General features: G+C 28.3%; 1 protein-coding gene across 1 annotated transcript; it reads left to right on the top strand.

Moving 5' to 3' along the window:
* The first annotated feature begins 3,852 nt into the window (after positions 1–3,852).
* Positions 3,853–24,981, top strand: LOC136986639 (ion channel TACAN). The gene is made up of 13 exons (XM_067284222.1): positions 3,853–3,934; positions 4,034–4,138; positions 11,378–11,496; positions 12,797–12,910; positions 13,438–13,497; positions 14,090–14,182; positions 14,256–14,345; positions 14,452–14,517; positions 14,585–14,646; positions 14,758–14,850; positions 15,113–15,177; positions 23,806–23,874; positions 24,297–24,981. Exons 2-13 carry the CDS (start codon positions 4,070–4,072, stop codon positions 24,414–24,416), a joined length of 1,020 nt encoding a protein of 339 aa, XP_067140323.1. The 5' UTR covers positions 3,853–3,934; positions 4,034–4,069; the 3' UTR covers positions 24,417–24,981.
* The last annotated feature ends 1,071 nt before the right edge of the window (positions 24,982–26,052 follow it).

Below are 26,052 nucleotides of genomic sequence, written 5' to 3'. Positions count from 1 at the left end.
ATTTGATTAAATGGACAGATAATTATATTTTTATTTAATCTAAGATTAAAGAATTAAAAGGAACTACAATATAAATCACATTAAAACTTTGGCCCAACCTTGCTTTTAACGCGAAAACGTGTACGTCAGACATTCAGTGCCGCTTTCCTGTAAGCCTAGAAATTTGACAGTGGCATTTGGAATGTCGAGCATGATTCCACTGACTTTCCAAACACCATTGTCAAACTTCTAGGCTTACGATGGCACTGAATGTCCGACGTACACATTTTTGCATTTAAAACTTCGGCCTCAACCTCGCTAAAATAAATGTTTTAGTACTTTGGAAAATTTGCTTGTTTGAGTGTAATTTAATCTAATTTTTATTCTTGAACAGAAGGCATTATGAATTCTTGCAATCCTTGAATATACAATAGTCATGTTGCTACATTTGAAAAAAATTGGTTTCTATTTACAGTAAATTTTATAAAATAAAAAGTTCAATGTTAAAATGATTGTCAAAACTATTGGCAATTTAACACTTTCATGGTATTTCCTTTCATGTGAAATTTATATAATAATACCAGAAATTCTTTTACAATTGGAAATAACTATTACTTTATTAATAATCTAATTAATGGTGTCTTCTATTCCATAACTGATAGCTTGGGTTTCTATATACTATGCCATTTGAAAATAGACTTAATGATATTTTTCCTCACATTCTGTAATTAAATTCATCATCAATCGATATAGAAATCTATTGTTTGTTTTTAACATAAAATTTGTCATATGTTCAATTTCAATAATAAAAACACATAGTATTTTTTAATCCTATAAGAAACAAAGATTTAATTGAATGCAAATATATATATGGAAAACCAATACAGTAGATCTGGATTAACTTACCATTTTACAGAATAGATTTATATATAATGCATGTTTCGAAAATTCAGTTTCTATTCTTTAGAAATTTAATAAATATATATTTTTTTTATGAATTTCTATTTGGATTTAGTGTTACTATCGTATTGGTTTATATTAATTAACTTCTTTAGTTAATATCATCATTAAAATAAACCATCATGAAGTATATAATCAGTTCCAAATGAAATACCAAAGTTTATATTAGTTAATAAACAGATATATTATTATTAAACCCATAAAATAGAAAAAATACAAGTTAATGAGATAGAAAATTATTTGTATATTTGATAAGGATCATGCATCTACCTAAAACATATAACAAAATTAAAAATTAATATTTTTTATACATATAAAAGCAGCAGCTATTCTTGGTATTTGATTGTTTTCTACGATAGGTTATTATAGAAATAAACATTTTTTTGATGTTAGTGTGTAATTTCCAAAATAATTGCCAAATTTTAAATGTATATAGCCTAATTGCCATTTTATATATACATTATATACAGGGTGAGTCAAAAGTCCCTTGCATCTTTTTAATTCCAAAAATACTGGCTACATTAATTTTTGTTAATGTAGTTATTTATGAAGCCATGCATAAGGAATCAGATGGAACTTTTTTATCTTGAGAAATAATTTTCAAGGTCACTTAAAACAATCACAAACATTCAAAAGTACATTTTTTAAAAGGATTAATACCTTGATTCCTAATCAGTATCTGTTCCTCTGTTTACATAATGCTAATTAAGAATCCAGAAAATGGTTTTAGAATAAATGATGCACTTTGTTATTGTAAATTTTTAATGAGTAGAGGTAATAATATAAAACTTCCAACACAAGTGGCCTTAACATCATTTATTTATAGTCTGGAAGAAAAATGGGCAATTATAAATACTGTTATTAACTTTTGAGAATTTTTAAACAAAGAATGAGGTATAAAGACAATATTTTGTGGGCATCAATATATATTCATGTTGTACCAATCCATGCATAGCATGTTTTAAAGATGGGAAGTGTTTGCACATGAATGAAGGTCACTTGCACGATGTCATCTGCAAAACATAAATGACAAACTATGTTGTTTGAAATCTTGTACGTAAAAATTCATTTGAAAATATTCAAATTGTCTTTTTATAATTGCAAATTTTCCTACTAGAACCTCTGTAAATAATAATAATTACAAAAACTGAATAGACTCAAACTATTGTCTTCTGTACTCATGTTATTTATTCTAAATACACTCAGGTTCAAAATTCAAGCAACACTCAAATGTACAAGGCAAAAATGAACAGCTCTGTATTGCAAGGAATCATCCAAATACCTTCTGTGGCATTCCTGACAAGCTACTGATAACAGTTGTAGATGGCTATTTGTCAGAAATGATTTTACTCTATATAAATTTACATTTTTATATTTTATAGAGTAAAAATTACATTTTGTTGCATGAGTGTGCTGCTATGTTGCCTCATTTGCACAAAACTTGCATGCTATGATGGCACTTTGCTGATTTATGATATCAGCAACGATTTATGTATCTCGACTATCGAGATCACACTTTATTATGGCTATGTAAGCACAAGTTTATACAGAAAACTCACTATATATTCCTCCAATTAAATATAATATTGAACAGTTAAATTCATATGAATGATTTACACCGTGTTATGAGAGGAAGCTTGATACAAGCAAATTGCTAAACAAAAGGGAATCATTTACTCTATATTCAGAATGATTTACCCTTAGGTTACTTAAATAATTTACATACATTAAGTTTAACGATAATACAGTATAAGTTTAATTGTAAATTTCTATTTTGTAATCATAAATAATGCAATTTTTTTATTGTTTCAAATACACAATTGCATCATTATCTTCACAATACATGATGTAATTTGGAACATTCGTCTAATGATGCATTTCATTAAAAAAAAAAAAATCGTTAAAGGTAATAGCTACCCTTTCGGTTAATGTAACCGTTGGTGCCAAGATGGCGGTTCATCTCGGATTCCAGCAAGGAAACAATGGGACGCACGTTCTAACCTAACCTAACCTAACCTAACCTATTCTAATAATTTGGTTGCTTTTAGTTATGGTAATTTATTAGAATAGGTTAGGTTAGGTTAGAACGTGCGTCCCATTGTTTCCTTGCTGGAATCGGAGACGAACCGCCATCTTGGCACCGAGGGTTACATTAACCAGACTTTCTTATCGCATTTAAAATGAAATTACTTTCTCATTTTCTTCGTCAATGTATAAGTTTTATTTACTACATATTTTATCTATATAATTCTGTTTTTTTACGATTTTTAGTTCCAGCTAAAAGTAAAATAATTCAAATATTTCAATTACACACGGTACTTGTTCAGAAACATTTACTTACAGATCACGTGGTTAACATTTGTGTTGCCAGTCCATACAATATATATTTTTTTAAAAAAATTAAAATTTTTTTAAACTTTAAAAGTTTGAAAAATAATGCAAAAAAATTTTACTTGTAAATTATTAAGTATTAATACCACAAAATTCCTGATATTAATGTTAATTTTTATTATAATGAATTGAGAATGTGGTCGGGCAACGAACAAAAAAATTAAATTAAATTAAATTAAATTAAACATTACATTTTTAAATTTACGTTAACAAAAAAGCGTTTTTAAAAAAAATAAATTAGTAATATATTTAAATTAAAAATAAGTTTACGGATATTTATATAACGTATCTTGAATAAAATATGCGCCTGTCAAATTACCTTTAATAATAATTTGATAAATTTACACACACACATTTTTAAAATACTTTTTTGCGTACATAATTAAAAATAACAGCAATATTAATATAATTATTGAAAAAAATTATATATTCAATAATTATATACAGGAATTTACCGCTATCCGCCAACTACTTCAAGGTCTTCGTAATTTTTTTTTTTTTTTTTTTTAAATCGAAGTTCTGTAAACAAGTGGCAAATCGATTTTAAAATTATACTAGAAACAAAACTATACGTGTCTGTTGTATTTTTAAAAAATATTCGAAAGTGAGAACGTTTACTTTTTATTTATTTATTTATTTAAAAAAAAAATAAAAAAATACACAAGGAGGCGTTGTTTGGCTGTTTTTTTCTCATTTTTTGTAGATGTTGACATGCTGAAAATCAAATTTTGAAAACATAATGGAAGCCAAACTAGAAGGAGTGTTTGATGAATGGGAATCCCTTAATAAAGAATATGACGAATATCAGGTGAATTAATATGTCATTTATTCAATGATTTAATACTGAACAGAAGTATTAAGAAAAATTATTGTTTATGGAATTCTTTAATATTAATTTTATATTATTTAAGAAAAGATTGTATGAGTTAAATATTTAAATTTTTGCTTATTATTATTTAACACATCCACACAATATTAATTATAATATACTTGTGCAGTATATATGTAATATAGAAATTACATTCTATACTTTATATTTTGATCAAATTGATAAAATTATTTGAAATAATCTATATTTTATGATTAATTTATTATGGATTACAGTTAATGTGTCATGTAAGGAAAAACATATATTATAAAATTCAAATCTGTAATGTTCGGGAATGTTTACTACAAAAATATAAATATAGATTTGTGATAGGATTATTTATGCTGGGATAAACTTGTAATATCTCTGAAATATGTTTTATATATTTCAAAAAAATATATGTTTTGTATGACCGTACGAATATTGGCATACCGTATACATAAGCTAATACTCGTGGATACGGTGAATTATTCGATAATTCACGGACAGTAAGAAATTATATACTTTTATTTGATGAGTTAACTAAGAGGACGACCCCTTTTTTCATACCTGATATGGGTATGAAGCCATACCAAGCCTACAGTGGGAACAGTTGGTAGTAACTGGCCAGATTCTTACAATTGGATTAAAGGATGCTTAAAAATGATTAATACTACCAATCTTCAACTTTTTCTCCATCCACTTCTATCCCAAAATATAAAATTAAATAATTTTTTGTTAATGTTACCTATGGTAGCGAACATGGCAGCTTGTCTCTGAAACAGTGGGGATGCATGTTATAACCTAACCTAACCTATTCTGCTAAATTACCCCTATTCTAATAATTTGGTTGGCAATAATTATGGTGATTTATTAGAATAGGTTAGGTTAGAACGTGCGTCCCCACTGTTTCAGGGACAAGCCGCCATGTTCGCTACCATAGATAACATTAATCTGATTTTTTTATATAAATAATTTCAACTAGATGTAAATACCAATAAACCAGAAAAAATAAAAGAAATGAAAATAAATGTTTTCTTCCATTTTAAACGGTTGTCCTTGGGCTTGAATCTTTTTAGTCATTTGCTAAAAACATTATTTTTTTAGTGAATAATTAAACATTGTTTATATTTTTTAGATTTCAATTTAAAAATTATAGTTTTCTGTATAGGTATAGTAAGATAGGCATACACTTGTACAGAGATCTGTCACTGCCATTATGCAATGCAGATATTGAAAAATGAAAATAAAGGACAGATTGCATCATTTCTCGTTTCAACAAGGAACAAGGACGGTTTAGCTAAAATAAGGGATTGTTCTTTAAAATAAAGAATAACTGTAATGATGAGGGATGGAGCCAAACATATCCAGAACAGACCATGAAAATTTCTAGGAAGTTGCTTGCCTGGATCTGATCTAGATCTTCAAAGTGTTAAGTCTATGCCTTAACTGCCATGGCCATCCAGTCAGTTTTATAAAGTTTATTAATTGAAGACAAATCAAATGAGTTTTGTCTATTGTTAGAATCAGTGTGTTTATGAATTCCAAAATCTATGAAATCAGTTTTATATGTAAAATTTCACTTTAAAACACACATTTATTCTGTTTATTAGTGTTTGTTCATTGATATATTAAGACCCAGTACTAATATGAAAGACATTTTCAGACTTCAGATTATAAATTTATCATAAATCATAATTATATATAATTATCAATTAATTGAATAAATGACTAATTAATTTTATATTAACTGGTACATATTTTAAAATAATTATTTACAAAATTAATGAAAAATTTTGTAATAATTTTAATTTAAAAAAATTTAGAAAAATAAATTATTCCATGATATCCTTCTTTGAACTTTCTTTTAACTGAAAGCTTTTTTAAAAAATATTAATTCTATTTATCACATTATAGCATTTAGTTACTATTTTATCATATAAAATATCAATTGAAATTATAGATAAAAAATGTAAAGCAAAAAAAAAACTTAACTTGATTTTAAATTTAATAGTAAGAAATCGATCTATTTTTAGAAATTAAAATATAAATATATAAATATAAAGTATAATATAAATATATACTGAAATATTTTTTGTCCTTTATATATTTAATTTCAGCAATTACATATTATGATACACCTCAAAACAGTAAATCATATCTTAGCAATGAATTAAAAACTTCATTTTAATAATCTTTAAAATGTACAGTATTTAAACAAATTTTATCTAAAGTTATCAAACAAAAGATTATTTTAAGGCAAAGATTAAATAAGTGTTATCTAAAATTATTTTAACTTGAAATTTGAATAAAAATAGTTTTTAAATAGAAAAAAAAAGTCATTTTATGTAATATAAAATAAATTCACTTCTGTAAATCTGTTGTGCAGTAAATTATTCTTATTCATTAAATCCAGTATATTTAGTTAATGATAAAAAATTGATTATTCATCAAGTGAAAGTGATAAGCTTAGCCATAAAGAAAAAGTATATTAATAGCTGTTTTAATTAAAAGTAAATTAGTACATATACATGTATGTGTATACGTATGTATATGTATTTAATGATTATTAGTTAAAAAAGTAAATAGTGTACTGTACATAACTGCATAATAACAAATATATATATGATTATATATTTTTCATCTAAAACTTATTTATGTTAGGAGAACTTGGCTTAATAAAACAAATGATAAAACAGTCACTTAACAGACTGTTCGTCTGTTAAGTGACAGGTGTTTTTCAAAAAATTATGATACTGATTCATTTTGCCTTAGTTGCTGGGATAAAATGATACACCTGAATCACTTTTTGCATAAATCACATAAAATTTTTTTTTTCTCTTGGTGAAGTCTGCACTGCACATTTATTATTTGCTCAGAAAAAACATTTACATTTAAGCAGTGTTTCTCCAGGTTCAGAATGAATGTAAAGGTCATCACAGTAGAAGCAAACAGTCACTTTCATCAATATTTTGAAAGTTGAAGTTTTTTTCATCTTGAATTTCTTCAGGCCTATCACATTATAGTCTGTGTTAGTATCATTACATAAAATGTTAACCTTTAATTTGAACACTGTCAAAGCACTAGGATAAAATGACACAGTAGGTCATTTTATCCAGGCAACTGATATTTCATTTTATTCTAAATTAATAATATAGTTTAATCTATAGAGATGGAGGAATAGTTTGTTGATATTTTAAAAAAAATCACTTATATTTGAATGTATTACATTTCAATTATTTATGGATTAAGTCTACAGTGATAAAAAGTTGCAAAAAACACAATATTTCATTGCAGAGAAGAATTTTCTTGATTTTCCTCTTCCTTCAACAAAAGACTCTTTATGATGTCAAAACTTTATAATTATTGCTGCTCTCACCTCATGAGCAGCATAGATAAATTCAAATGTATTTTGTGGTATTTTTTAAAATATAACCAGTGTCTAAACCATATAAACCAGTATAACCATAGTGTCTTATAGGTTTTATCTTAGTTTGTGATTTTATGCCAGTTTCCCCTATATTTCATTTTGATGGATTCTTAGAATATCAAATTAAATTTGGACAAGCAGTTATTTATTGTAACATTGTCACAATGCCAGACTGCAATTTTTAATCATATTTTTAATTTATTTAATCTATATACCGTATTTTACGGACTATAAGACGCACTTTTTTCTTCGAAAAATTGCCTCCAAAATTCAGGTGCGTCTTATAGTCCATAGCGTCTTACAGGTATTTTTTTTTTTAAAATTGCTTAAAAATTAACCTAGCGTCTTATAGTCCATAAAATACGGTATATAAAAACGAATGTATGTATGCCTGCCTGTTTGTCTGTCTGTGTGTGTGTTTGTCCTTCATGCATTACCATGAAATGTAAAGGTCAAAGGTATTTGGTTACATGATTTATCTGATTGCCATGAAACTTCGGGAAGTTGTTTAATACACTCCCGTGAAGGTTTCTGGCATATGTGAAGACTGCCATTTCCTCCCTTTCAAAAATATATTTATATATGGATTAAGGCTTTTACGTCCAACAGATGGCGCTAACTTCTGACGCCATAAGTTTGCTTTTCTGTGAGGCAATATGCTTTTCTGTGAGAATGGACTAAAGCAGATCATTTTCTATCTATCTATATAAATAAAATATAACGTTTGTTTGTTCCTACCGATTCCTTTGAAATTTTGACACAACGTTGCATTCGAGTACGCACGTGTTTTTATATAATATACATGTCGAAATTCCTCTACTGGGGGGAGATGGATGGGATTAAGGCTTACCGTGAAGTACTCTGCTTCTATTATACTATTTTACATGCGGTTTTTTGCGTTTTTAATTGCATTTTAATAGGTTACGTCAACAGAATATACACTAAAAAGGGATTTTTCGGTATTTCCTTGCGGGGGAGAGGGACAGGATTAAGGCTTACTGTGAAGAACTTGACTTTTATTATACTATTTTAGATGCGTTTTTGATTGCGTTTTAATAGGGTACGTCAAAAGAATGTACACTAAGAAGGGATTTTTTGAAATTCCCCCCACGGGGAAGTGTTATACATTTATAATAGATACATTTTGAGCCACAGCAACGTGTGGCGGGGTCAGCTAGTTTAAAATAAATGCTTACTACCTCAAATTAGTAGTGGCTTGCCCCTGTACATCACACTTTTCTGTTAGCAGTAGAGTCATGCCAGTCATCTATCTAACTCCTTTCAGGGGAAACGTTTTGAATTGAATTTCTGATTTGCATTGGACGTTCATATATAGTTAATAAAGGTCACCTGCCCCTAAGCTTTCCGTATCTGGTCTTGAATTTCATTTATCTAACATCATTTTGGAGATTAAGGAAAGACAGATGGACAACAGTGGTAATTTATAGGTCTACAATTTTTTCAAATTGCAGCCCAGTGAAGTTTATAATTGTTGGAATATATCTTATAATTTAAGAATTATTTAATCAACTGTTTTCTTTTTTCTTTATTGGAAAAATTATTTGTTGTTTATTTAGACTAAAAATAATAAAATATGCAAAAGTTTGTTGATTTATATTATGATTGCACTTTAAAACATTATGTTGTGATTATTGATTTGAATTGTGATTAAATTTATCTTTACGCAAAGTCAGTTTTAGTGGATCAGATATATAATGCAAGTAGAATTTGAACACTGGCTATTTACATTAATTTTAGATTAAACATATGTCGAAAAAACAGTTTTTCTCATTAAAAAAAAGTCAATTAGGCAGTTCTGAAAGTTATATAGTTGGCATAAATAAGTTTTTGTTATAAAAAATTTAGATAGATCTGCTTAATATTTATTCAGATGAAATATTAAGTTTTTAGTTGAAAAATAATTTATAATACTAAGTTATTTAAAACATGTTTTACAAAAGTATATGTAATATACATACATTCATAAATATTAAAATATGAAATTATAAATGTTACACTAAGTATTACATAACTAATAAAATGTTAATTGTATTGTATTAAAATTTTAAAATTAGAACAAACATGAAATGCGAGATGTAATTTAATGTTTCAAAGAAAATTGCATAAACACCTGGAAACATATATGTATTAAGTAAAAATATAATATTGAGGTTTGCTTAAAAGTATAAAATAATGGCTGGTTTACATTGGTTACTTATTTGTTTTATTTTTCATCTGTTTGTAAAGCACTACCCATAATTTGGAAAGATCTAATGTGAATCTATTGATAGTATTGTTGGTCAAAATATGTAATGTTTCCCAGAAAAATAATGCACTTCTTTCACTGCATTGATGTAATAGCTTCACATCAGGGTGTTTACTCAACACACAAGAGATTGAATATATATTATTCATTTTAAAATAGGGCACAACACTAATTTCATATGTACAAGTTTTACAACACACATGTTCACAATTAGATTAATAAATAGAAACAATAAATAATATTTGTAAAAAAATAGGAAAACATCAAACATTTAAGTGTTTATTTTATTAACTTAAACAATGTTTACTTTTGTAAGTTTTCAAGAATGTTTACTCTTGCCAAGAAAAATATTTTATCAAAATTCAAGTTGTATGTGGACAAAATGCTGTTGCAGCCATTTAATCACTGTAACAGATGAACAGCATGCAGAAGAAAATATTTTGAGATTATTGGAGGATAATTAATTGTTAATGGACTTACCAAGAAATGAGTACTAAAGTAAGCATTGTAGCTTCTGGTATTTTCCATATCTTGATGAAGAAGCTGGAAAAGCACAAAGTTGTTGCAAGATGAGTATCTCATGCTTTGAAGAATGTGCAGAAATAGTAATGAATGGAAAGTGTTTGAAGTTATTTAGATCATTACATGCATGAAGGAAAATCCTTCCTTCGTCATATTATTACAATTGACAAAATATGGGCAAAGTCTTATGAACTGAAATGCCATTTGGACACGTGACATTGACAATCATCTCCATATTCCAAGAAACTGTGGCAAGAACTGGATAAGGTGAAGTGTTAATGATCCTTGTATACTACTAAACTTTCGAGGAGTTTTTTTTGTCTCATTGCGTACCACATTATTATAAAGTTTTAATAAAAAATTTATTTTCCTCTATTCTAAATAATGAAATTATTTATACATTCAAATTATTTTATAGTTTATATTTTTGAATATATTTATATTGTTCAAATATTCTGAATCTTTTTATATAAATGTTTATAATTGATGACGATATGATTATTAATTATAAAATTGGTTTAATCAAACTGAAGTAACTAAATTGCTAATTTTATGCCGATTAGATTTTAATTTAAATTTTTCTTAAAAATATATATTTTATTTATTAAAACTGATAAACAAATTCAAGCAACAATAACAATTCTGATCCTAAATGCTAAACTGATTTTTTTGTACCAGTCTTTAATGTTTAGTATATAAATTCAATTAGTTTGTTATTTGGTTTTGATATTTTGTATAAATTTCAAAAGAACTATTTATTCTGGATTATTAAAAAAACAAAAATTTTTATAAATTGCATAATTTAGATTGAAAATCGGTTAGAAATTAATCTCATTTATGATTATAGTTATTACTAAATGAATGGAGATTGAATATTTGAAACAATATTTGAACAAGAAAACTCTATTTAATAAAATTATTTTGTTTTTAAATTAGATAAAATTTTACTATAGTTTTGTAATAAAATAATTAATATTTTCAGGAAACTCATAAAAATTACCTAAAAAGTGTTGATAATATGTGTAAATTGCAAGCGGTGTGTGTAAAATCAACAGGACACCATAGATATCGTATGGGACAAATTTCTCAATCTTTAGAAAGGTATGTTAGCTTTATTTATTCAATTTTAATAAAAATTTAAAGTGCTGATTGTTGAAATTATATATTATAGAAAAATAGAATGTAATTCTATTCTAAATTTCTCTCTATTTGTTTGTTATACTTAGAGAAAATGTGATAATGCAATAAAAATTTCTGTTAGGGTTTAGTTTGAATTATATAATGAGATTTTGAAACCAGTATTTTATTATTTTTATATATTAAATTAAAAAACATAACCATGTCAAGGTTAATTAATGAGATTACAAAATACATTAAAATGAATGGAGGAAAATGATTGAGAAATTCATAGTGTGTGTTAAACGTTATTATGAATTATTTAGTTGTTTTTCCTCCATTAATTTTGTTTTTTTTGCCTTTTATTCTATTCATCTTATATTCTACTTTATCAATATTTTATTTAATTGTAAATTTAATTGAGTAAGCTTATTTTTTTCTTCCAAGCAGGAATCAATAGAATAAAACTTTAAAAAAATTTATAAGAAAAGGAAAAATAGAAATTTTCTAAAACTTTTAAAATCATTGAAATGATAAATTTTATATTTAGTGATATTGGATAAAATTTTCTGTATTATACAAAAAATAGTATTTATACTATCTTTATTATTAAATTCAACTACTCAAAACTGTGTACACATTAATAAACACTGCACATATAACTAAAATCCAGCAAGAAGAAACCAGAAGAAAGCATCCATGTTTTAATGGAAATCATCAGGGCCTGACGATGTCCATTAAACAAGGATAAAAGCATTTGCTTTTTTCTGGTTTCTTCTTGCTGGATTTTGGTTACATGTGCAGTGTTTATCCTAATTGGGTTGGTTTGAAAAAGATTGCAGACCTATAAATTCCCACTGTTGTCTGTCTGTCTGTACTTCCTTAATCTCGAGAACACTGTTAGATAGATGAAAGTCAAGACGAGATATGGAAAGCTTAAGGGCAGGAGGTCAATTAACTGTATAAAATTTCTGGTATAGACTGGAAGTCACATGATTTCAATTCAAAAATTTTTCCTGGATTGGAGTTACATAGATGACCAGCATGACTCTGTTATTGTCAGGAAAAGTAATGATGTACAGAGGCAAGCCACTAGTAATTTGAGATCTAGATTGTATATTTTAAATTAAATAAATCAAAAATATGATTAAAAATTGCAGTCTGGCATTGTGACGATGTCTCAATAATTTTTGCTCGTTATTAGTATAATTAATTATTTAGCACCACTAATATCACTGTAATAATTTAATTGATTTCATATAATAAAATTTTTTTCAATTTTTAGTTTTAAATCATTAAGTACTGAAGAAAAGGCTAAAGTTTCTCAACTAAAAGAGAACATAAAAACAAGATATGAACGCTTGAAAGAAATGGAATCTGTATTACCAAGAAAAAATGGGTATTGTATAAAAAATTATATTTAACTTCTAGATGTATAAGTTAGTATTCATTTAGAAATTTCTTTTGAAAATGTATGTATATTTATTGCTACCTAAAATCTTGTTGATATCTGAATTTAAAGAGTATTTTAAAATACAGATGCAAACTTCATTATTTAGCTTTTATGTAAGGTATTTTGATTTATTTATTAGTAGTCATTATAGATATTAATTGAATTTTTAATATTTTTATCATCATTAATATTCTCCTATGATGATAAATTTTCACTATATATTAGAAAAAATTTTAAATACTTAAATGATTTTCTATGATATTTCTATATTATTATATATATATATTAAAATTATCATGTAAACCAAGATATTTAGTTAATTTTAATATTTTTTTAATGTTGGAATAAATTATTAATGAATCTCAGATTAAAAGTTATTAACATTATATAGAATTATTCTGAATTTTTCTGTTAATTTTATGATTTACTACATATTTTTTTTTTAATTTTAAAATATATATTTTTGTCATTAGACTCTACCTTAAAGTCATTCTTGGAAACGTAAGTGTTAATTTAATGAACAAAGATGATAGGTAAGTACTCAATTATATCATAATTAAATGTTTAAGAAATATTAAATAATGAATAAATGTTACTTTGAATTTATAAAATTATTTTATAAAAAACTCAATTATTGATTATATTTAACAACAAGTAATTATTTTTATCTGGTGGCTGTTTATTTTCTGTATTTAGTTCCTAATAGAATTAAAGTTGAATATTATTATACAATCAATATAGTGTAAAAGAGAAAGGGAAACATATTTCCATCTTAACTAATTTACAATAAATCCACATACTTAGTGGAAAAAGTCCATAAGGCTATAAGTGATAGATTTGAAACTTAATATTCAGATTTTGTTTAGATATATAGAATTTCCTTTATGTAGAATGTATATAAAATCTGATATTCTTAGTATTTTGGTCCAATCTCAGATAAAAACACTATTGCATGGCCCTTTACTATAGGAAGATTGTCCATGCCTAGAGTATAGTAAAACAAAATGTAATATTCTGAAAACGTAGCTTTTCTTTTCTTATCTTATTTGAATATTATAAGAAATATAAAGAATTTCAAAATATTAGTTTATATAAAGTGTACAAGTAAACTATTTTCTTTTACAGATTGAAATATAAAGAAGAATATGAAAATTTCAAATGTATTGTAACAGTTATCATTCTTATCCTGTCATTTCTAGACATAATTGTGTCATATCGGTAAATAACTTTAATTTCATAGATTAAAAGATTTTAAAAATTTAAAGTTTTATTTTCATATACTTTATTTCAGAGTTCTAGATTCCATTCTCCACTTTTTACAGGTTTGGTATTATTGTACATTAACAATCAGAGAAAGCATTTTAGTTATCAATGGATCTCGGTAAGATATTTCAATGTTAACATGTTTATAATATTTAAAATATAATATTCAATAACGAACTCATAAAAAAAAATTCTAATTTTATTAAAATTTTATTTTTAAATAGAATGAAAGGATGGTGGCGAATTAATCATTTCATTACCACTGTACAAGCTGGTGTTTTGATTGTATGGTATGTAATAACTAAAAAATAACAGAATATAAATTGCAAAAATTTTAATTTTTTTCAAATATTATAGGCCTGATGGATTAATGTACGATTTATTTAGAAAACAGTTTATGGTCTACGCTTGTTATACAAGTATGTCTATATGATAAATGTATATTCAATTTTTAATATATGATTAATATTATATGTGTAAATATTATTAATTTAAAAATACTAATGCAATTTTTTAAAATTAATTAATAGGTATATTGCAATTTTTGCAATTTAGTTACCAGCAAGGATGTTTGTATCGTTTACGAGCTTTAGGTGAAAGGTATAATATGGATATAACAATTGGTACATAAATTTTGTAAATTGTATTTAAAAATTTATAAGTTGTTTTTATTTAAAAAGTTTTTACAAAATAAAAATTTAAAACCTTAATTTCAATGTCTCTTATTTCTATAGAAAAATAAGAGAATCTGTTTTTAAATGTAATGAATCACAAGTTGATAATCTTTAGTTATGAAAATATACTAATGATAAAAATCATACTTCATTATTCAATAGTAAACAAAATATTTATATTTAGAGAATTAATGAACTCTTAATTTTTCAGAGGGTTTTCATTCCTGGATGTGGAAAGGACTTACTTTCCTATTGCCATTTTTATATTTTGGATATGTAAGTATAAGTTTATATTAATTTAATTATGAGAAGAGCTTTATGATAAATTTACATTTATAAATTTTAAATTTGTATAGTTTTTTTTTTATTACTAATGTATTATATGTAGTACGATCCAAAAGTTCGGGGAATGCAGTAATCTATGACAACAAAAGCATGTATTTGAAGTTACAGCATATGAAATGGATTCTACCAAACCACCGCTACATGTTCAGGTTAATTTCACCTGTGTCATGTGATTAAACCGCGAGCGCTGCTGTTTTTTTCCGGAGATAGTTAGTTACCTTTGTCCTGCGACGTAATCAAAGTGGAGTTTCAAGAACAACCTCCAACATTAAATTTTGTCAGCGTTTAGGTAAAACACCTGTGGAGATTTTAAAATTGCTAAGAAAGGTGTACGGTGATTCTACGGTGAAAGGTCACGGTGAAGTCGAAATGTTGGAGGTTGTTCTTGAAACTCCACTTTGATTACGTCGCAGGACAAAGGTAACTATCTCCGGAAAAAAAACAGCAGCGCTCATGGTTTAATCACATGACATGGGTGAAATTAACCTGAACACGTAGAGGTGGTTTGGTAGAATCCATTTCATACACTATAACTTCAAATACATGCTTTTGTTGTCATAGATTACTGCATTCCCCGAACTTTTGGATTGTACCACGTATATAAGTAATTCATTTGTACAGGAGGGTCTAATGATGTGTTCACTTGTTTATAATCGATCAGCGCAAATCGCAACCGTCAATCTCGTAACGGTCAACTCTTTGATAACAGGTGCGTGTCTGGGAATTGTAACGGATAAGTTACGGCGGCGCTGATCGATTATAAACAAGTAAACACATCATTAGACCCTCCTGTACATATACATGCATGCATGAATACATACATATATATATATATATATATAGAATATATAATAAAATGAAATTTTGTTTAATATGATTCTAATTCAAAGACTGTTATGAAAAACAAAAGCACTCAAGTTTTGGATGGTCAGAATTTAAATGAATTATTATGAAATCATCTACAATGATTTCATTGAAATGTAGTCAGATTCTGAATCTGAACATAAGTTGAGAAATTTTTATAAAAATTGTGTGTCTAGATAAAGATGGAAACAGATTTAGACAAAAGAAAAATATTTGTTAGTTGATTTAAAATAATTGTCAATTCTGTTCTTTTGAATTTATGATACATATGTTAACAAATTACACATTAGGAATATTTCTTCATTATTTATGCAAGGTTATTTAGTTTTAAAAGTTGAAAATTTTCTAAAAAGCAAAAGTCAATGATTGTATAATGATAGGAATAATATTAATTCGTTCAATATGAATTCAAACTGTATACAGTAGAATCCACTTATTGTAATCACAGATATTCTTATCAGTTATTTAATGTTATCAGAATTAGTATGTTTCAAAGCAAAACTTTGTTTATAAAATTACAGTGGTGCCTCGTATCACGGTGCTGCGAACAACTTTCCATTCGGCAGTTACATGAGGCAAACAACGGACTTTCTGCGAACAAGTGAAAATGATGTTTCCACTCTTGCCGATGCCCATGACAATTTCCATGTTTTCCCCTTCATGGCTTCCCAGAATAGCTTCTTGATGTAGGTAGGGAGCCTTTGAAAACAGTTGCTCTTTGGCTGCAGAAGAGTAGGCTGTTTTTTTTTTCTTCTTTACAAGTAGCCCTGATGGTTGAGCTCCTTCGCCGCCTGAAGTACAAAGCTCCCATTGGGATTTGGCTTGCTCTCTTGTTTATTAAGTACATCACCTCATTGCAGGGTATTTACATTTATTCAAGTGTTGTGCAAATCATGACTTCTAAAAAAAACAGAAAGGTGATTTCAATTGAAACAAAGCAAGAAATCATCAGAAGGAGTAAAAGTGGGATAAAACAGTGTGACCTTGTCAAAGAGTTTGGTCTCAGCAAGACCAACATCAACACCATTTTAAGCAAGAAAGATGCCATCAAGTCAGCCAAGGTTGCCAAGGGAGTCTCCAAGATCTTTCATGTGAAGAGTAGGTTTTCACTCCATGACGAAATGGAAAGGCTGTTGATGGTTTTGACCAATGACAGGCAGGTGAGAGGTGCTATCTCTACCCAAGAAGTTCTGTCAAAAAGCCAAACTCATCTATGATGAGTTGAAGAAAAACACTCCTGGAACAAGCAGCAGCAGTGGCAATGAAGAAGAGGAGTTTAAAGCCAGCAGGGGGTGGTTTTTTAGGTTCAAGAAAAGGTGTGGAATCCACAGCGTCATGGTAAGGCTGGCAGTAATGACAAGGAAGAAGCAGAGAAGTTCTCTGTTGATTTTCAACAATTTCTCAAGAATGAAGGATACTGCTCGCAATAAGTTTTTAATGCTGACAAAACTGGTCTTTTCTGGAAGAAGATGCCCAACAGGACCTTCATTACCAACTTCAAAAAACTACACCAGAGCTCTCTTTATGAAGGTGTTTGAAGAATGTCAGCTTTGTGGAGACACTATTGTCCAAAAGTTCTGGAAAGAGAAGTTTGATGTTTTTGTGGCAATCAGACTCATCCAGAAGCCTGGGGAGAAGTCACATAGAAGACCCTCAATTCAGCCTGGAAGAGGCTTGTTCCTGAATGGACCCAGGAAGAACCAGCTGAGGATACAGAAGTGCAGGAGATCATCTTGATGGCCCAAGAGTTGGAATTGGAGGTGGAGGTAGAGGATGTGGTGGAGCTCATTGAAGAACACCAAGAAGAGCTGACAACTGAAGAGCTTCAAGCACTTCTGGCCCAGGAACATGATGGAAACTCAAAAGGAAGCTTCATCTGACGAGGAGGAGCAATCCAGTCAACCAATTTCAACTGTTGCCATCAAGGACTTCCTTGTCAAATGGGAAGAGGTTCAGAAGTTTACCTACACTCACTATCCAAACACAGCTGAGACCAACAGGATCAATGATCTCTACAATGACACCCTTGCCTGTCATTTTCAACAGGTGTTGAAGAAGAGAGAGAAACAGACCACCTTGGACATGTTTTTCAAGAAGCCAGCTGCCAGAAAACAAAGGATGGAACAAGAGGAGTTGACCCTACAAACCCTGGTAGCCTCTCCTGAATCTGACTCCAATTAAAAAACAATAAAAAGAGACCTGCTGCAATGTATAAAAAGTGTGTGTCTGTATGAATGGGTGAAGAAAGTGTTCCTCCACCTCCTCACAACATCTGACTACCTGGCATAATTGGTAACTGCTCCATTTTCATTTTTTTTTAATGATACAGTATGGTTATTTTATGCTGTGAAATGAATTAATGTTTTAACATGTATTTCTATGGGAAAATGTGTTTTGTATAATGGACTTTTCACTTAACGGACATGCACCTGAAACGGATTAAGTATGTCATATGAGGCACCACTGTATAAATATTTTATAATTATGTATGTTCCAAAACATGTTCAAAACTTTAATAATAATAAGCAGATTTAGACTTTGTTTTAGTTAGTAAAAGTAATGTTAATTTATAGGGATAGGAACCACTAAGGGCATCTATTTTTTAGGACCCAGGGAAAAATCCCTGACTTTCCCCTAATGACAGTCCTTAGAACAAGATTTTTATGTAATGATTATTTAAATAAATTTTATATTAATTATTTCAAAAAGTTTTTTTAACTATTAAATCAACCAACTTTTAGTTTTGAATCATTAATATTTGCTATTTTGACTGTAGATAATATAAATTTTTGTTTTAGAATTTAATAATTTACAATACATTAGTGCAAATTTTTTTGCAATTTGACATGTTTTTGTATTCTAATTGCATGGTAACTGGTGGGAGATTCTGAACTCTTGTACCCAAGTTCTTATGTCTTAATCTGAACAAGTGATCTGTACTATTACTTCTTAACTGCTATCCAGTCATGGTGGATGGCTGAGCAGTCAAGGTGGCAGCCTACTGCTCTGGGGAACCTGGGATCAAATTCAGACAGGTTGAATAATCCCCAGGAATTTTTTATGGGGTGGTCCGATATGTTGGTACCCATCCCTCACCACCTGGTCGTCCCATTGTGGGCCTGCCAAATCCACCATAATGGGCTTGCAAAAAAGGCCCACAGGGTGGAAAGAGTTAAAAAAAAACAAACTGCTATCCAGTATCAGAATTCAGTTACATTGTGGTGAACTGTTTTTGATATAATTACTTTTCAGTTTTCTGTTTAAATTTTTATCTGAAGATGAATCATCTCCATCTCAAATATTTATATCAAATAAATAAAGTTTTCACTCTGTTAAAGTTTGTTTATCTTGTCAAGGAGTCAGAATGTCTCAGTATTCATTCCAATTAATATAAACGCATCATAATTTATAGCATTAATTATTTACTAACAAATAGGCTGAGATTTTTTCCTATAAGATTGAGTATAACACAGAATATTTTGACTTCTTGTCTTATGACTAACAATCTATAGGCATCAAGTAACCATATTAGAAATTGTGAAAGTATTGTTTCCTTTCATCTTAGAACCAAACATTTTACCTCCTGCAGCTCTGGGAACAGGATTAAATCCCAGGCACTTGAAAAAACGTATTAGGAATTTTTCAGGAATGGTCTTAATTTTGTGCTCCTTGTTTCACTATCCAGCTGCTCCCATTGTGAGTTTGGCCAAACCTATGATGGTCTTGGAAAAAAGGTTCTCTTAGTGCCCACAAGGCAGAAAGAGACCTACTACTACAATATGCTTCTTGTTAGTTTAAAATGTATTGATGAGCTCTGTAATGGCTAGCTTCAATATATCAATTATGGTTTTTCAAATCCTGGGATCCCGGTTGTATTTTTAACCCGGGAAATCCCACAAATTTCTTAAAAATTCACTTTTTTTGTATTTTGTGTTAAGGTTGAGGAAATTTTGCAAATAGAAAGTATAATTAACTCATAAACTGTCAGAATTCATTTGTATTTATTAATTTTAAACCTACTTATTAGTTTTTTTAAATTTTTGCTCATTATGGAATGTCACAAATGGTCAATAATCAATATGTAGCTTATTTGTGGCAGGACTCTAAAAATTCTTTACTTGTCAGAACCTGTAATATCTGGAATGATTGTGCTTATGCTGTCTTAATTTTTAACCATGCCCAGTAGCTTCAATAACTGCATAATGCCAGGTTGTGCAAATTGGGCAAGGATACAAATGAGTACAAAGTCTGCAAGTATGAAGTTTTTCTTCATAAACCTGATTATTAAAGACAAACGAACTGCTGAATTATTGGGCTATAAGCTTGATGTTTCTATTAAAACAGCTGAGATAGACAAATCAAGAATTCTAGAGAGCAAAAGAAAGTACTGCAATGCATCTCGAAAATGAACTAGAAATCTTCCAGGCTACAGGTGAAAAAAACACATCTGTCTTCTCTTAAATGCATTAAAGACGATTCTACCTACATGAATTGAATCAGAAAGGACATTCTTGGTAGCAGGATTTTCATTAGTTAAATAGGAAGCAGATCGAGTGATTGGAGTATTGACTATCTTTGCTTTTTTAAATCTTATTTTAAAAATTTACAATAATATTTTGTAATATGTTTTATTTAAAAACGAAAATTACTTTTTAAGTCAGAAGTTTGATCTAAGTTCATTGTTTTTAAATTTTCAACTCAATTCAAAGCATTTTTTTGTTGTTGTCGTTGTATGCAGTTTCCAGCAAACTTTAATAAATTTTTTTCTATTTGTGAAAATTTCTACAAAGTTCAAAGGTAATTTTTAATATATATCTTACACAGCATTATTAATATTATTTTGGAGGTTACTTTAGAGGAGGTTTCGAGGAACATATTAAATTACTTTAAAAAATGACAAAATAATTTTATCATTTGATTTCAAAATATTTTGTACATCTTATAATTATAGTAGAACAATGTTTATCTGAAAGCCAATCAACCGAAACGTCGGTTAACCGAAAGCGTTCCAGTCAGACTGTGTCGTGCTGAATCGAACGTTTTTGATACTAGATTAACTTCCAAAATATAATTTTTTTGTTTTTATAATTTTCAATATATTTATTTTGTCAAAAGAAAATAAAGAAATAATTTTTAACGACACAATAGCCACAATTATTATTTTAAAACATTTACGTTAGGCTTAACATTGATGAAAATTCAATGCGAAGCGACATGGAATGGAGGAAAATTTCAACATTGGATAGGTTAATATATTTTTTCGTACATAATCGGTTATCTGAAAAATAAGTTATCTGAACGACCCCAGTCCCCAATTGATTCAGATAAACAATGCTCTACTGTAATTCTATCCCAAGATTTCACAGAATCCCAGGAAACAGTTCACTTTTATCCCGGAATCCTGGGAGAAGCAAAAGACCGGGAAATGAGAAACACTAATATCAATTTATTTTTAATAGTATACATTTTAGACTTAAGTCCCTCTTCAGCATTTTTACAAATTTTCTGCAAAATCGACATAATTACAACTCCAAATCATACAAAGGAATTTTGACATTTGGCAATAATTGTTTTTCAATTGAATATAGATAAAATTGTAAACAATTATTGCCAAATGTCAAAATTCCTTTGTATGATTTGGAGTTGTAATTATGTCAATTTTGCAGAAAATTTGTAAAAATGCTAAGGAGGGACTTAAGTCTAAAATGCATACTATTAAAAATAAATGGATATATTGAAGCTGATCTTGTCTAATGACGGTGTAATAAGTCTAGAAATAAAGAGGCCATTATAGAGCTCATCAATACAGAAAGAGAGCTAATAAAAATGGCAGCCTACAGCCCAAGTTGTGATCAGTCATTTTCAAATTAGAAGTTACAAAATGCACATTATGGAGGGCCAAATATTGGTTTACATGAGTTGTTCCATGGCAGCTCATATTCATATCATGGCCAGTCATTTTAAAATTTCAAGAAATAGATTGTGTTTACTGTGAGCACGATGTCTGTCTCTATGGGCTGTGTACCATGGCAGCTTATGATGTGAATTAGTATAAGACTTTAAAATTTAATACAGTAGACAATCCTTATATTTTGTTTATTAACTTTTTTCCTCAAGTGAAATATAATATATGTTAAAATAAGAAAAGCCACTGAACAAACAACCACTTGGAAGGGAATTTTCTGATGAGCCAGCCACCAATGTTTTGACCAAGAAAAGTATAATAGTACTTTTACATCATATTCTCTTGATTTTTACCCCACATCCTTTTATTTGTAAAATGAAAAGTTGAAGGGAGCTGATTACAATAAGCAGCAGAATTCAAGCTGCAGTGATAAAAGTCATTAAAGACATGATAAAAATTAGCTTTCAGGACTGTTTTGAAAAAGTGATATAGATGCTGGCAGAAGTATGTAGATGCAGAAGTTGCTTATTGAACACATTCAAAATAGTATGATAAAAAAAGAATTTTGCAAACGTTTGTGAATATTCCATTAACCAGAACTCAAGCAATTAGCATAAAAATTGAAGAAATAATATTTTAAGTAAAAATTAAAATAAAATCAATTTTCATCAGAAATGTAAGTTTATACTTGTGTGCTGTGCTGTGAGTAAGCCCACACTTCACACATACATACATACATACAAGACAGACATCGGCCATACATGAAGTGTTTAGCTGGCAGAAAACAGGGTAAGAGAAAGGGGGGAAGAAGGAGGGAGAGGCGATAGACAGTAGAGAAAGGTAGGATCCCTCTGAACGGCATACATATGGCTACAGTATCCTCTGTTTGATATTGGCATGCAGTTTTTATGCTGCAAGGCTGTAGTCCCCAAAGGGTCTAAAAGAAAACCTGAGTGTAGCAAACATCAATAATTGAGTGCCATCATGAATAGTTAAGTGTAGAAGTTAGTGCCAAGTGGCAGTTAGTAGGAAGCTACACTTCACACGAGATGTTTGTCTCCCACTCTTGCCAATTTACCATGTGTTGACATGCTGGTTGGTTGGGATCTTTTATTAGCTGTTTTTATAATAAATCTATATTACATTGAGTTTGTCTTTATTATCTTAATTTGCTTTTAATTACTGTATTTCAATATTAATATCAAGTGAATACAGAGTTTATAATATGTTATGGTATAGTATGGGGTATAGAATTAGTAGGCTTTTTTTTTACTAGTGGCTCTCAAACAACTAAGCATCTACTTTTTACTAGTAGCTCTGGCATCTACTAATCCCCATGGATGCTGGTTATTTGAGAGTCTACTATACATAGTTCAATTATTCTCATCAAGTTGTTTAGTGTCTGAAGTAAGAAGACATTCCCAGCTTATTATATAGATTATCCCATTATAAATTTTTACAAATGTATGTGGTGATGGTTGATGTGTTTTATCAAAAATGGATGAAGACAATTTCTTAGAGACAGCTGAATAATTGCATCTTCAATTTTCTCAAGCAATCATTAATCCTCCACATTTTAATAATCAAATATCATCTTCAATATTAACTTACAAATCAAAAAGAATTACTACGTGTGAGAAATTTTTTAAGGTTTGTTTATGTAGTTTTTAGACACGTTTAGAAATTGTGTTAGGATACAAAAGTGAATGTAGTTTAATTTAGAAAAAAATTATATTAAGAAAAATATACGTTATAAATTTACACTTATAATAAATTTATCTTTAATATAGATATTCCAACTGTATAATGCTTACACATTATATAAATTGAGTGATCATCCTCAATGCATTGAATGGCAGGTTAGTGAAAATTTATTGTAATTATAATGTATTTATTTATATTTAGTATGAGACAATGCATTTTTAAAAAATTTTTTATGTTAGCCAAATATTAATAGAATTAAATGCTCATTGTGGTACAAAAAATTATTTCTTTTACCACTATAATTATCAAAAATATAGAATTTTTATTATGCTAAAATATGGATTAAAGCTTGTTATTTTGTAACACAATAGAATCAATATTTAAAAATTACATCTGTTAAAAGATTTAATTGTAAAGTAGTTAATGCAAAAAATTTATTTGAAAATATTTGTTTTGAAAATAATCTTTAAAATTCTCTATATTTTTATTTCGTATATGAATAAATAAAGTACTAACATAAAAAAATCGTTATTTTAAAACTAGATTATGTTATATTTATCTGCAAAATTTATTTTAGGTACTTTGGTCGGCAGCTATATTTTTTGTCCTTTTTCTTGGAAACACCTTAACGACTTCTAGAGTAATCCACCAAAAAATAAAAGAAAAATTATCAGACATTAAGCAGAAGATACCTTAAGGTGATAAAAAAATTTTCACATCATGGGCCAAAGATGACAGTCTTGTCAATGCTTTGAATTAAACTAAAAATTACCAAATGTGTTCCCCACCCGAAACTGTAAATTTAGTTTGTCTGCCAATTTGTATACAAAACATTAAAGTGTCAGTCATTATTAACATGATGAAATTGTATAATGTCAAAAATCCTTGTTGTAAAATTGTAAATTTTCTGAAAAATTTATATTTCTAAGAATGTGATAAAAAGATATTCCATGCAAAATATATTTAATGTATTTGTATGAAAATTATAAGACAGACAACCAATTGTGAGATAATTTTACCCTGTGTATTAATAAAATGGATAAATATAAAAATGTACAGATAAAGTTTTATTTGAATAAATTAATAAGAACATTCAGATTACGCACCAATAAAGTTTTAGGCATTATTAATATAACTACCCAAATGTAATATTGTTTGAAGTTAAGTCAATCTTAGAGATTATTATCTATGTTCATATTTGTAATAGAAAAAAACAAAGAATGTCCTGATGTTATTTTGAATAAAGGAAAGATTTATGTATAGTCTTGTATGTTTTAAAATGGTAATTTGAAATAATATAAAGGATTTTGTGTCATACCAGATAATGAAGACATAATTAGGAGACAAGTAAAACAATTCATATTAAAATAAATTAATTGGCTTTATTTCTATGTTAAATATTTCTTACTTAAATTCTGATTTTGTTCAACAACTCATTTAATTAAATAACTACCGGTTGATAGTTATAATTATTCAGATAAAACTCATTTCTTAAGTAAACAATGTTGATAATTTCTTACACAAACCACATTTTTTTTTCTGTGTGTATACTTATACTTTTTCTCATCACTGGCATATCCAGGACGAAATATTCCTGGGTTTTATCGACCCGCTGGATTCATTCCCGAATTCCCACAGCCTCTAGGATTTTTATTTTGGGAGGATAAAGGTGGAGTAGAAACATTGTTTTAGTGGGGTGGGTGTTATCTGCACATTTTTTCACTAAAAGTAATTCAAAATTTAACGATTGATCATCAGTAAGATAGTTATCAGTGGAAAAAAGTTTAGTGAGAACGATTAATAACTTGGCAAATAATCAATTTATATTTAAACTCTCCAATAATGACCAGTACGGGTAGAATCGAATAAATTTAGAGTAGGCTGACGTCCAGCTTCGCCTCACTCTAGTGCCATCCATACCCAGAACAATAGGTTGACATCGCCGCTCGGCATCCCATGATGCTTTCATTTTAAAGAAAATTAGATTTAAGTTCTGTAAGTCTATTCCCTAAATTGATTTTAATAAAACATTTAGATATACTATATCCCAAAGATATCTCGTTATAGTGAGGAACATGCCGCCTTTTCTGGCTTCTAATGCAGTTTGTTTTTTAATGTTTAATAAAATATAAATATGATATAAAAACAAATTTATAGGCACTTATTTCTCTTCAATTTTCAAATAAATAAATTAAAAATATGTTTTCTGTTGTATTTTCAACAAAGGTATCTATTTAAATACATTTACACTGGTTGCAAAACTTACGGTCAAAAAAAAATCGTCGCTTAACTCCGCAAGAAATCACCTGGGGAGACAAAATTCAGAATGCAGA

This window comes from Centruroides vittatus, unplaced genomic scaffold (assembly GCF_030686945.1).
Source record: "Centruroides vittatus isolate TY-2023 unplaced genomic scaffold, ASM3068694v2 scaffold_1167, whole genome shotgun sequence".
NCBI classification, from domain to species: domain Eukaryota; kingdom Metazoa; phylum Arthropoda; class Arachnida; order Scorpiones; family Buthidae; genus Centruroides; species Centruroides vittatus.
The sequence above is the reverse complement of the archived record's forward strand: the minus strand, read 5'-3'. Positions and strand labels throughout refer to the sequence as shown.

Bases quoted from the DNA above. Each gene is read 5' to 3' on its own strand.
- LOC136986639 (XM_067284222.1), top strand. From the start codon at position 4,070: ATGGAAGCCAAACTAGAAGGAGTGTTTGATGAATGGGAATCCCTTAAT. The intron at 13,498-14,089 runs GTAAGTACTCAA...TTTCTTTTACAG, and splicing joins TTAATGAACAAAGATGATAG to ATTGAAATATAAAGAAGAAT. The intron at 14,851-15,112 runs GTACATAAATTT...TTAATTTTTCAG, and splicing joins TAATATGGATATAACAATTG to AGGGTTTTCATTCCTGGATG.